The sequence below is a fragment of the Antennarius striatus genome, chromosome 4 (genome assembly GCF_040054535.1).
Source record: "Antennarius striatus isolate MH-2024 chromosome 4, ASM4005453v1, whole genome shotgun sequence".
Classification (NCBI taxonomy): domain Eukaryota; kingdom Metazoa; phylum Chordata; class Actinopteri; order Lophiiformes; family Antennariidae; genus Antennarius; species Antennarius striatus.
Window position 1 is genome coordinate 10,597,537 of NC_090779.1, and position 14,276 is coordinate 10,611,812.

The following is a 14,276-nucleotide window of genomic DNA, read 5'->3' on the forward strand; positions in this document are numbered from 1 at the left end:
TAGCTGTCAGGCTGACTGGAGCCAGGGCGACAACCATTTAACCCCAGCAGATATTTAGAGAAAAACTATACTTGCACATATCTGGAGGCTACTCCTGGTCTGCTTCTTCAAATACTATGGTGCCTATTACTATGGTGTCCATAGTGTCAGCATGAGATCTGCCAGAGCAAGTCTGATCAGAATCTGACACTTAATCAACAATACATATGAGTATCTCCTCATGGAGGATGAATTTATTACAACATTGCAGAAAAGTAAAGGCCATAAAAATGTAAAATCAATGCATATGAAAAATGAACATTCATCTACTGTGCAGTTAGTTGGAGGACAAAAAACATGAAATAAACAAGCATTTCATTTGAATTTCATTAAATATGGTTCTAAAAAATCCAGAAAGACAATCCATGGTTAACAAAACACAAATAGATTTTACTTTCAAAGACTTTCTTCACACTTTTTTCAAGCAGTACAAAGTATTACTGCTTCATGTACATAAAGGCACATTTATTCTTCGAACAGAATCCTCCCAACCTGAAGCTGGTGTATGTCGCTCATTGCACACCAGAGTATTTTGCATGTTAAGGTTTACTGTATGTAGCTGGGGAAAAAAAGTGCAGGAGACATCTGTAACGTTTTTGATATTGTTTTATGTTCTTGTTTCCTGAAGCTGAAGCCATACATTTCAGTGAAACATCTCTTTAGTGTCTTCCTCAGGAGACTTCACCGTCACCTTTTCCACATCTGACACCCCACACACTGTGATCTCTCTTCAGTCAATGACGCTGAATGTGTCCCTCCTCCTGTCACGGTTTTACTATAAGGAGTCTGTCCGTCTCCTGGCGAACACTGCAGACATGCTCTTTACTATGCCCTTGAATCTCAAAGGCCTCTTTATGGTTGACTTGGCATTTTTCATCCTGTCTACCACTCCATGAAACACCATGAGCGAACTGTGGTAGTTCTCTGCAGCAGACACCTCGTAGAAATGGCAGTCGGTTTTGAGAGCCAGAAGCCAGCCTTCCTCACTCAGCACCATCCGCCTGTGGTGAAGGTCCCTCTTGTTGCCCACGATCACTATGGGAGCCTTGTCTGTGCTCAGGTAACCTTTAGCAAGCTTGATCATCTGAATGAGTCTGCAGACGGTGTTGAAACTGGCCCTGTCGCAGATGCTGTAGACAAGAACATATCCGTCTGCCCACTGCACTCTCTTCTCAAAGAGCGACGTCTCCATAGATCGATCCTGGAAGTCAGACATTTAATAAGCTGTATCCAGAGATGAAAAGTACTGAAACAAAATCACACACTGACTCAAGTATAGCAATGCCTACTATAGGTTAATTTTTTGTTATTTTGTGTGTCTACTCTACACAGACAGGAATGTTGTATATCTACTACACTAAATGTAACAGCTCTCCCTACCTGATCTGTTCATTTTTGATTTTTGAAGTTTAAAAAATATTACTGAAGCTCAACTTCCCAAAACAGATTCATTCATGTGTCTATCCACTACAGTCAGACTGTTGGATGAGCCTTAAGTGAACTTCAGGGAAATTCACTATAAAACATGTCATCCTCCAACATTTATTTGACTCACTTCATTTATTTTATTTCTAGGGTTGTCATCTCAGTTCTTATTGCCCATGGTAGATCTGTCTGATCTAAGATAATTATTTTGATTCAAGCAACTCCGGTTTGATAGAATGGGCTTATATTTATATTATTATTGCTGTTCGTAAGACAATTATTGTTTTAAAAGCATCAGGTCCTTTCCAGAAAGGTTTACATTCCCTTGATTATTTCATAAGAGATATCTGAGACCACTAGTGAAAATTCCTTTATTTTGTCTAATAAATATTTCAAAAAAGACAAAAACTCAGTGTTTATCTTTCCTATGCCACATGCATATTAGAAATTATTAAACAGTATCAGCTAAGTAATAGTATCAATATTAATCATAATCAATGAAATCTACTTAATCTTGCATGAGAATAAGAACTTCTTACTCGCAATGGAGTATTTTTCATATGTATTTCTATTTCTGTATTTTCTCTGACAGCAGAATAAAACATATGTCAGCCGTGCGTTTACCTCAGAATAAGAGGAATCCCAAATACTGAGAGCGATTTCCCTCCCGTCGACCACGAAACTATGACTATAGATCGATTCTGCAAAACAGACGAGTTGGTGAAAGTTAGTGAGGCTCAAAGCCAGCGTTACGAGTGTCTCCGGACACTTACGAATGTCTCCATATTCTCCGATGAATCTCCGCGTCAGGAGGCGCACCGTCAGGGCTGAAACGATGAACAGGCTTTAAACAGCAGAAACGTGAGCGTGATCGCTTGTGTTTCTCTTTCCTACCTGATTTCCCGACATTCTCTCTTCCCATGACAACGACGTTGGCGTCCATCCTCAGCGAGACAGCTGCGTTCTTCTCCATGATGATGAGGCAGCTGTTGTAATGCTGCAGGTGGCGGCTCCCCGCACTTATCGCAGGACCTGCCGGAGGGTGGGGAGATCACACGACCCCACGCCGAAGACGCTCGATGGCGCGTCGCCTGGTGCGTCTGTGCGCCCGACCGCTGCAGAGGGAGGAAGAGAGGATACGACTCAACCTGTTATTATTGGTTTTATTTGTTCACCTTTATCATAAAATGAGTATATTTACAGTCTGAAGCACCTACAAGAAATAAAAATTGTATACACATCAATGCAGGAATAGTTCAAAGACATCATAGTAAAACACTGGAAAGTAAAATTCACATTTTAAAAGTACAGTTTTATTACTTGTATTACTTGTAGTACAAATGTACAGTACTTTTGGGGCGGCAGTGGCTCAGCGGTAGAGCAGGTACTTCATCAGCGGTTTGATTCCCGCTGATGAATGACCCATGCAAGTATGGACTTCGAACTTCCCTTCGGGGATTAATACGGTTAATAAAATTATACTAAAATTCAAAATATATATGCATGCGTTGGTTTGTTTTGCTGTCTTGATTTCCCTTTGGGGATCAGTATATTATACAAAATAAAAAATATAAAAATGTGAGACCTTACTTGCACATACTGTACACACGTTACTTTCAAGTACTTTCCAAGAGTCTGTCTGTCTTTCGCATTGAGGTCAAATAAATATTGTTCAGTCATATTAATGAGAGTTACACTACTTACTGTTCTATAGTTGCATTAACATTTAACAACGCCACAGTATTTTAGGCTTCTACTGTTTTTATGAATGTTGCTGTAAGATTTATACAAACCACTAGGGGGAGTAAAACTACAGAAAATGCCTTAACCACACCAGATGACATTCAGGATCGCTTCTTTCAAAGTAGAGGAGACAGGCGGACCAGAGGCTGGCTGAAGGGAAACAGAAACAGGGCCAAAGATAATTGGCTGATGGTGGATTTAGACTGTAATTCAATTTTAACATTCTTCTTTGTATGTAAACAACTCGAAATTAATTCAAGTATAATCTTAATTCATCACTCTGAATTCCTTCTCTTTCTCACATTTATGGCCTTGTAGTGAGATGAGTAGAGAGAAGAGTATGAGCTCCTCAGTGGCAGTTCCTATTCATACGAGCTCCAGTAAAACATGCCAGAGATAACTTTCTTATCATCTGTTATCATTCCCCTCTCTTATCTCATGTAAACAGAATTATACAGAGGCTCGAAGCCACAGGAAGATGGTTATTCAATTAGTCAATATACAGTACATTTAAGGTTTATGTATGTCATACAGTTTGTTCATATGTGGAAACCTTGATTTTTATCCCAACAGGGTTTGGGGCACTATACTACAAACACTGGACACTGAGTGAAGTGTCTGTGACAAGATAATTACATCCCACTTCAAAACAGTGATGTATTGCGATTGTCAGTGGTCGTGTGTTCGTCCGTCCGTCCGTTAGTCCACCAAACATCTTCACAACCGTTGCAGATAGAAAGACAAAACAAAAAGCACATTACTCGGGCAGCAAAGGGGATGAAAATGAGATGATGACCTTGACCTTGAGAAAAGTAGATCAAGGTCAAATTTCAACTTTTGTATACTCAGGAACTGGATAAAATAGAAAGACAAGGGATAAGGTCAGTGTGAGTAAGACTGTAGATCAAAGCTAATGCTTTGATCTATGACAGTCGGTCATAGCACTAGCTTTGATCTTTGACCTATGCAAGTAGGTCAGGGTAAAATTTTGAATTCAGGGGTGTTGTGGGATGTTTCAGTCTGTGACTGCATCGGTTGTAGTTAATAATTGCCTTAATTTATTGGTGTGTTAACTGTGAAAGTAGAATGGGAAATATTAAGAGAGTCAATAATAAAGAAAAAGTGCTTTCAAATGTCTGTATATGTCATTATGAGAACTGAGCCATTGCACCTGAAAGATACATTAGGCCATAATGTATGCAGGTATGTTCATAATGTCTGTGCATGTACGATAGGTCCTATTACAAGTAAATGAATCACAATTAATGTTCATGATATGTAAAATACTGTGAAGTATGTAGAAGTGAGTCCTGGTTCACGCTAATAAATGTTAATCATCAAGACAATAATGCTTTTTAACAATGTGAACTAACCAGTTGTCACATTAACAAAGCTGTCAGCATCAAGGAGCTTTAGCATTACAACACGCCTGTGTGACTTTCATCGGATATCAGCAGCAGATTAACAATTCAAATGTGTCTCAGTGCTGAGGTGGACTCTGACACATCTGTGTTACAATCAGACGTTTGTAAATACAGGTTAGCTATCTGGACTTTCCTAATGAAACCACAGGTCCAGTGTGAATGTACAGCAATTGATGCAGCAATAAAGAATAAAAGTGGAATTTCATAAATTTAATGAAGCAAAGTATTGTTATCTTCCAAGTTCCATAATTCATTCTGTGTTTTAATACCTCACAGAACTTAAAAAATTATTCAGGTTAACATATTTATGGCTACACGGTGAATCATATTTTCATAATAAATTAGAACAGTAAATGCAACATTCAAATGTACAGAAGTTATGCACTTTTAACAATGTCCTTTCATCAAAACCTGTTTCACAGGAAGCCACTTCGGCTGGATGTGTATATGCAAATAAATCTTCTTAGGGACTTAACTCACACCGACTCTTTGTGTGTATTAATTCCCTTTTCCCCTTTTCAGGGCTGCAATAAGGAAATAAATGGGAAACTATCCTCTTTATTTCCAAAAAATGCAGATGGCTGGCTTTAATTCAAATGTACTCCTGAGTTACATTTCTGTCTGAAATGTTCTTTCAATAGGGAAGAATAAATGTGGACTTACGTGAGGAGGTTGCAAAAACATTAAATGTACACTACATTACATTATGCTCAGATCATTTTAGTTCTGTTAGCTTGAATTTATCAACTAGTTGATTGGAAGCATATAAAGGAAAGTCTAATTCCAGATATTAAAAGTGTGCAGAGCCTTAGATTATATGATGGCTCAGTACCTCTGAGAATATTTCTCTCTGGTGTGAGAAGACAATCAGCTGAAAGCAGTGGACTCTAACATTTAGGGTTCCTTATTTCTACTGGCTTAGCTGGATTTTGATGTATTTACTCTCTTAAGCTGCCAGTCAGTATTTCTTGTCTTCGCAGACATGTTTTTACAGGCAGGAGATGATTTTCCCAGTTCAGAGAGCACATGCAGGCAAAAGGTAATGAGTGTCATGTGCTCGTGGAGTTCTGCGCTCAGCTGATGCAGATTACAATATAGAGCTGTCAAAGGTATCAGATAACAGTTATATATTTATATACATCAAAGGTACACACATTTTATACTGTATACATGACACACATTACAGAGAAATTGATTTCACTTGGAGTGGTGCTTCTAGTGACTTGAAGAAAGGAAAAGTCACTGTTCTGTGTTTTAATCTCTAACAAACTCCTGAGGGAGGGAGGGAAGGAGGAAGGAAGGAAGGAAGGAAGGAAGGAAGGAAGGAAGGAAGGAAGGAAGGAAGGGAGGGAGGGAGGGAGGGAGGGAGGGAGGGAGGGAGGGAGGGAGGGAGGGAGGGAGGGAGGGAGGGAGGAAGGAAGGAAGGAAGGAAGGAAGGAAGGAAGGAAGGAAGGAAGGAAGGAAGGAAGGAAGGAAGGAAGGAAGGAAGGAAGGAAGGACAAGACAAGATAAGACAGACAGGACAGATTTAAAAAGGTACACTATCTGGGACTGTTTTGACTGAAAGTGAATTATTATTCCACATTCTGTAAAACCAATAGATTTTAAATTGTATCACTAAAGAATACAGCACAGAAATCAGGAGCCCAAAGCAAATAGATGATTACTTTTAGACTAATCAGCTGCTTGCAGCTAATAAAACTGAAGGCATCCATCAACAGCCACTTATAAACTGAGGCTTTCATCAGACAGCTGTGATGCAAGATTGGAGGAGAGGATGAACAGGCCATTAGCAAGTTATATCCCAGATAGGAAGGAAGCTTTCAGACTCATGCCGCCAAAATTACAGGATGAGGGAAAAAGACAAGGGTGCACCACTTTTTATATAAAGATCCCCATCATGGGTGGGGATAGTGAAGGACACAGACCTCTATAGGTCAGAAAGTGGAAAATATTAGTCAGAATAAAAAAAAATGAAACAGATTCAGCTGAATTCTATTTTTTAAATTGCATCTGACAGCAAAATATAAATCTGAGTTTTCATCCCGGCAAACAAACTACCGTAGTGCTTTAATGGCCCATACACAGGTCATTCTACTTCTCACAACTAGGAGACATCTTTTCCTTGTTGCTGTCCCATTGCGGAGGAGTTTGTTAGACTACCATATGTTCACATTTTATGTTTAGTTTGGTTGAATCTGACTTCAATAATGGTTGTGTGCTTACTGGGAAAAGTGCTGCTTGAATATTTCATGGTATAAATATGGTAAGTGGTTCGTAATGGTCCCTGGAGGCTCTTTTTGAATTTCACATAATGTCCTCTCCATCCCTCCCATGTTTCCTCTTGGTTTGCACACCAGAGCAGGAACTACTTTATTTTTTTTTAAAACCTAAAAAGGATTTTGACCGACAATTCTCAGTACAACAGCAAAATATAAAGCAATGTTATGTAGTTGTTATTGCATGACTTTGGTGTTTGACACGTTTATGCAGAAATGCCATAGATGGACAATGACATAATTTAACCAACTAAGGTAACAGTGAAGCAGCCACACCAATGGTCTCCATGTTAAAAGTGTTTAGTCAAAGGGGTCTGCATATTTTAAGGAGCAGTGATTGTTATACACCTTTTAATGGCAGGTGAAAATAATATTAATGTATACTGAAAATTATAAAGTTTTAGACAGGCTTCTTTACAACTGTATTGCTTGGCACTCCTACATTTGTAGGTTTTTCCACACAGTCTGTGACAAAAAATCTGAACTAAACCCTCAAAAGTTTGAGTCAGTAGAGAGCTGATGGGACATTAAGCAACCTGACACAAAGCCAGTTCAAGGCGTCACAACCGAATCAATACTACTATTTAACAGGCTATCATTTCCAAACTACAGTACTCTGCAAATTCTCTCCGGATCAGAGGGTTCCTTCTGTGATGAAGCAAACTGCACAGGCAAGAAGGTTAATGAGTGGCAGTGGGAAGCTTCCTGCTTATTTGCATAGATTTATTTTATGTAAATGTTTTCTAGACAAACGACGGTAACAATGCTGCTGCAGTCGATGAAATTTGATGACTGGAAAGAAAGACAGAGACAGAGACAGGGACAGAGAAATATTTTCAATCAAGTCTATTTTTGTCCTAAACAACTAGATAAAATGCATGTTTTGAAAATACTCTTAGAATAAGTGTGGCAGTTACAATATCACATAGAAATGCTTTTAATGGTAGGCTGAAAGACTGATCTGCATAGAAAATAAGGAAAAAACTCTGCAAGTAAATTTTCTCTTCAGTTGCGTGAAATCATCTTAACTGTGGACAGCCTCCAGTGACAGAGGGCCTTTTGGATGTGGTGCCCAATTAGTCAGCTTTTGAACATGAATTATCAGCTCACCACATGCCCACGATTGGCAATCACAATGTCAGTGACTAAAATATCTCTCTTCAAAAGAAGTTATTAAATCTGCTGAGTGAGAAGATGAAACCTACAACACTGCTTCATTCTTTCTATGAACTGTTTTGCACTTTAAGACTAAATCTGCAGATGCATTGCATGGTTACTGTTTCCCCTAAAACTGGCTGCCATGTCCGTCGATTCTGAAAACCCCATCTTAAACAAAGTTTAGCTTTGCTTCCCATTCAAATACAAATCTTTTCCTCCATAGTTACCAGTTATAGTTGAACCATAGCAAGAAGCCTTTAATTTAAGGGATTGTGGGATTTTGGTAACTCGCATTTAAAAACAAGTCACAGGACAGAAAATGTTCTTCTTGCACTAAAGCTCGCATCACCTAATCCAAATTTAAATCTACAGACCTTAACTTTTGGTTACATGGGTGCAGAGGAGAGACCTTCATACATGATTCCAATATAGTATAAAATATGTTATTAATTGTTTTACAGCACATGATATTCTCATTTTCTATTTCCAGGTGTCTTCAGCAGCTCCTGATGGAAATAGTGACTGTTTAACTGCTAAATGATCTATGTTCACTATGAGCTTCTTAAGCATATGGTGTATTTCATGTTTCCCGTTGTCCCATTTCCCCCCATCTTTCTTCCTGTGTTGTCTGTGTCTGTCCTTGTCCTGTGTCCTTGTCTGTGTCTGTCCTTGTCATGTACTTGTCAATGTTTGTTTGTGTGACCTCAGGTTGCAGCTGAATGGCCCATTCTCCATCTCTTCCTACCTTACTCCTATCTTGATTATCATCGACTACACCTGATCCTCTCAAAGTGTTTTTCCAAATCACCTACTCAGTCCCCATCGGTCGAACGCACCACTACATTCATACATTTGGATTTTGTAGTATTTGATTGAATCTTGTTTCTCCTTTTTCTGTTTCTGAGTTCTGCATTTTTTGGGTCCAACATTCTAAAAAAAAAAAATCTGAACATAAATCTGGTTTTTATAGACGTACCTTAATCCATTTTCATTATTTCCCTACCAGGAATATATTTCTGGCATTGTGAAAACATTCAATGCAGGTTAGATGTTAGAGACTGTCGGCTGCTAGCTGTTCAGTGATGTGCTATTACAGCTGATATTACTGGTATTTCAGAAATGTCAAAAATATTATTATAAGTATTTATCTAAATTATTTAGAATGATTCTGTCCCTCAAAGAGCGTTGCAAATGTTCTCTACTGGTCGGAACTGGTATTTTGTAACAACTAAACTCTAAGCGTCTTTTCCAGAATAAATTAAAAACTAAGACAAAGCAAAACCTTGACCTATCGGGTCACCTGAGCTAACATGACAATAGACTGGCTTGAACTGTGGCATTTTTTGATCCAGACGTACGTTTGTTTTGAAACCTCAGAGATTCAAGTCTCAGTGCAGATGGTCCGTTTGGGCAGGTAGATGACATCACACCCATGCACTCAATTTGGGAGTGTTTAACCAACGGTAAATGACGGTTGATTTATCAAAACTGGACTTTCCAGCAAACATTCGTGACTCAGAATTTTTCACTGTTGTCCCAGCTGCTCACTTCTGATACTTTCTGTTTCTATCACCCAACACGTACACACTGCAACGTTCATGTCACAATGCAAACCGTCTTTCTCATTCCCATGAAGCAGACTGGTTGGTGTTTAAAATGTCCTCACGGGGATATCAACAAATATGTTCTTGTTTTATTTAGAATCAGCTGCAGACTGTTTGGTTGGATTACAGCTGAATGAATAGTAGACTGTGCAGCTTTATGAGGCGACATTGAATCTGTAAATAAGCCCCTTTGCTTACCCTGGGGAGAAAACTAAACCAGGTTTATTTATATGCACCATGTTTAAAACACTCTCCCCAAGTAGCTCAGACAATTTTACTCTATTTAAAAACCACTCGCTGCCCCCTCCTTTGATAACAGTGTAAAAATAGATGGCACAGTGGCAGCATGAAATGGTTTAAAATGTAGAACAGACAGCAGCCCACTATATTTAGACAGAACACAATCAAAAAAGTGTTTGGTGAAATTTTAGCTATTTTCCATTGAAGCGGATAAAGGAGGAAACTGTCATTGCCTGATCATGTAGTAGAACACATAGGCTACTTGAGTTAGAAATAGAGTGTCTAATATGAGGTAAGAATGGAAATGGAATGAACAATCCCAATTCAACTGATTTTAAGTAAATATATTATATATGCATACGCTGACAATTTGGAAAATTCACCCTTTATGCTGTCAAGAAGTAGATGATCACCACCATGATCACATCCTGTGTTTTAGCTGCAGCCAGGGGACAATTAGTTCAACCTTAAGACTAGAAACAAGAATAAAATCTCTCCAGAAAGACATCAGAAAAACATCTACATACAGTATAATGTAAGCTTTATGAAAACAGAAATGGAAAGTTGACCATAACCTCAGAGGGAATACAAGACTCCAGGAAGTCTCTGCACCTGTTATGGTACAGCACAACACACCTCCTATGACATTTTGTTTTTGTACAAATTAAGCTATGAGACCTCTTATTAATCAGAGAACTATTGAAATGCTGTTAGCTGCATGTTTATGCCTTGGAAACAGCAAGGCTAGTTGTCTCCGACTTTCCACTCGGAGCTAAGCAAAGCTAAATGCGAAGTCATTATGTATTGCTTTCAAAAGATCAAAAAACATGGATACCAGGAACATTTCTCTTTTGAATAAAGTCAAGGCGATTTTGAAAATACATTTCAAGAACCTTCTTGAGTTCTGAATAGCTGGTAGGGAGTTCCAGATATTTAACCCAATGGGAACAGTTGAGATGTTATTCAACACAAAAAAATCTACCATGACCTACTGACCGGATGCATTAATCTTGAAGAACCTTGTTACCTGTACATTAAATTTTATTACCATTATAGAAAATGTTTATCACATGTCACATACAAGCATCTTCATAAAGCATACGCAGTCACCCCATTATGTAATTTCAATATGCGATGCCAAACAAGAAGGGAACTGCTAAAGAGCACCTCCACCAAGGCCAGTTCACCCCCATATAATTTACCAGTGTATAGAAAAATTTCTATATATACAAATATACAAGTAATATGGTTCAGTGTAGCTGAAGATTGAGCATCATTTGTTACTTATTAGGACTGTGCAAAAATTCCAAAATAGAGATTTGGTGGGAGAACAAGTCTGAGGCCAGACTCATTTTTGTCACAGATCCCAGAACAAGGACTTTTACTTTAAGGTTGCAAGATTTTTCATGTCTTCTGTCATTTAATGATCTTCATAGAATATTGTGGCATATTCAGGAACTGAAATCTGGTATATTTACAAGGGAGTTTTTCTGGCTGGTCATACAGCAGTGGAGCTACAGGTTTGAGTGTGGATAAGGCTTAATGGAATTAAAGAGGACTCTTGAGCTTTAGTGGTGATATGGGAACTAATGCTTATAATGTTAGTCTTATTGTTGTTTTATGGAGTTGGAGATGTTTCTGCTCACCAGTGTAAGTTACATCAGACTACAGAAAATATACATTGAGATCAAGTATAAATAGGTGTATAAAGATGTAACTTCATGCTGTCTGCTCACTGCTTTGTATGAATTCACACAAAGTCCAGCTATATGGCTCCTTCATGAAGAGTTGCACAAAGGTGCTGGCAATTTTATTTGCGTTTTAGAATCTAGCTGCCATAAAAAAAAATCATAAATTTGCATTCCTCTAATTTACTGCATTGCTGTGGTGAACACACTTTCGCACTTTCCTTCTCCCTGTCTGAAACTAAAACATACTCATTGAAAGTTTTAAAAAATGTTTTTTAAATTGTATGAGTAAATCCAAACCCACAGCAGTGTGATTTGGATTTACTCCAAAATTTTATGGTTTATCTGTGGGTCCATGCAACACCCTTCCAAAATTGCTCAAGTTGTTTTTTCCATCATTCTGTTGACAAACAAGTCAAATTAAAAAGAGGAACTGCCTTGGTGGAGATAATCAATCAATTGCTAAGTTAAAAATAAAAACAGACTTCAGTCCCTCTGCGCGGTCTGCTACCCATATCCTCCAGGAGCTGTTTTTCTAAGGGGAAAACAGAGCTATCCAGATGGAACCAAAGATAAATGAGACGACAAATGAGATGAGAGATGTATTTGAAAAACACATATCAATCATTTTTATATTATTTTTACTGCAGATGATATTTAGCCAAATGTGTGATGCTACTCGATTCAGCTGGGCAGGTACCTCTCTGCAGGTCTCGTTCTATTGTGAAATCATATCCTTTCTACATACAGACTGATCACTCCCTGTTAATTCAGTTGTACAGAAATCGACTGCAATTCCAAAAAGAAGTCACTCACAAGAGGCCTGTATGAATTAGAGTAAATGCAGCTGAACAGCTAAAATAATTACAGTAATCCCTCGCACATTCTCACATAACACTCGTGACTTCACCTCATTGGGGATTTTTAGTAGGTAGACTCACTGGTGAGTCTTGCCTTCCAAGTGAGTCTCAGAAGGCAGTGCACTTCCGTGACACACAAAAGTGCTTTAAACAGTCGATAAGAGTGTGGGAAAAGGTAATACAGACAGAAGGTGGTTTAATATCAGTATGGGGAGGGTCATAAACGTTTAAATTACCGTAAATAATAAGACAAATAGTTCCTCGCAATATCGCAGAATTCGTTATGCCCGTTTGGTTCCTGGAACGCATTAACCGCGAGTAATGAGGACACACTGTATTTTCCGCCTGCTGAAATTGTTTATTTAAATTTATTTTATTTGATGAAAATATTGTATCAATTGTAGATCAGAAGTGAAATTAAAACGAATTATATTACTGAGCCAATTTTTCCCGCACACACGATTGGTCACTTAGAAATTTACAACTGATAGCATCTCAACCCTCTTCCTTGAAGCTGCCCGAAGTCTGCAGATCTATTTAAATTTCTCGAAGAGATCCAGGAGGAACCTAATTTTGATGGTTAAATGTGAATTTTTGTAATGTACTAAACAAACCCACTAGTAAGTGGCCAATCATCATCAACTGCATTAGGAATTGTTTTAAAGGAATCTTTATTGTTTGGCCAATAGTGCATGACAAGACTTTTCCCTGGATTTCATGGCAATTTGCTACTGTGAGATAAACAATAATAAGTCAACAGACTTGCAACAAATGCCAAATTGTATCTGGAATTGTGCTCACTTATTTAAATTTGATACATCTTCTGTTGAATCTTCAAACATTACTGACAAACAATAATAGTGAAAAGAAAGAAATGAAGTGAATGTTCAGCCATGAGTACTATTCCCTTGCACAACTATTTAAAGTGTGTTCTTGATGCTTTCCTGTCATACACACCATTCAGGAATGTTCTGATGCAGTATCTTGCTGTTTTTTTCTGTCATTTGATACCAGCTGTTCACATTAGCTGGTCGTGTCTATGCTCAATGACCCATCTTCAGTGAGAACTAATCATATTGCTGTTGCGTTTTAAATATTTGCCCCTTGAGGCATTCTGTGCTGCTGTTTTCATGAACAATGAGTCATTTTGAAGGCCAAACTATCATAGGATGAGTACTTTTACAGAAAATGACATTGTGGGGAAACTGAGCAGTCTTAATGGAGAGTTGTGTTTTTTGTTTCGTCTAGTTTTAAAATGCATTTACTGTTTTGTGCTGCCATAGTGGCTGTCTGTATTACAGACTGAAGGCATGTAAGAAAGGACTGTTTGAACAAAAAATGAGAGCTTCACATTCTTTTGTAACAAGAAACCATTGTTTTTGTGAGATGTTATTGATTGTAGGTGTGTTTTTCTCAAAAGGTTAAGCAGGAAAACACTCTAAAGCTGTTTTGTTGTACTCACAGTTGCTCCTCAGACTTCTCCCAGTGCCCAGAGTCTCCATGCAGACAGGCTGGGCTTCTTTTCCACGATCCACCCAAGTACTATAAATAGCAGCTGTTCAGAGGCCAGAACAATAGTCTACAGGCCTTTCCCATTCATACATTCTTGGCACCAGTCCGAGCCATCTCCTCCCACCGCCATTACAACCTGACTCATGTCCCTGCAAGTCTACTGTATATAAACAGAGGTGCACACACCCTCATTTTTTTATGATCAGACACAGACATTTTGGCATAATTTTTGTTATATTCAGAAACTGATCTGACCTTAATGCAGGACAGACGAATTACAGATGAGAACCAGATGAGAACCCAT

At 38.4% G+C, this 14,276-nt stretch overlaps 1 protein-coding gene across 1 annotated transcript; it reads right to left on the reverse strand.

The window, feature by feature from the left end:
* Positions 1–265: 265 nt before the first annotated feature.
* Positions 266–14,013, reverse strand: si:dkeyp-59c12.1 (Ras-related and estrogen-regulated growth inhibitor-like protein). Its single transcript, XM_068313716.1, has 5 exons — positions 13,923–14,013; positions 2,359–2,579; positions 2,238–2,291; positions 2,089–2,165; positions 266–1,240 (listed from the first exon to the last, which is right to left on the reverse strand). The coding sequence occupies exons 2-5, from the start codon at positions 2,435–2,437 to the stop codon at positions 815–817; spliced, it is 636 nt and encodes a 211-aa protein (XP_068169817.1). The 5' UTR covers positions 2,438–2,579; positions 13,923–14,013; the 3' UTR covers positions 266–814.
* Between the last annotated feature and the right edge of the window lie 263 nt (positions 14,014–14,276).

Bases quoted from the DNA above. Each gene is read 5' to 3' on its own strand.
- si:dkeyp-59c12.1 (XM_068313716.1), bottom strand. From the start codon at position 2,437: ATGGAGAAGAACGCAGCTGTCTCGCTGAGGATGGACGCCAACGTCGTT. The intron at 2,292-2,358 runs GTAGGAAAGAGA...TCATCGTTTCAG, and splicing joins AGAGAATGTCGGGAAATCAG to CCCTGACGGTGCGCCTCCTG. The intron at 1,241-2,088 runs GTAAACGCACGG...TCTGACTTCCAG, and splicing joins GGGATTCCTCTTATTCTGAG to GATCGATCTATGGAGACGTC.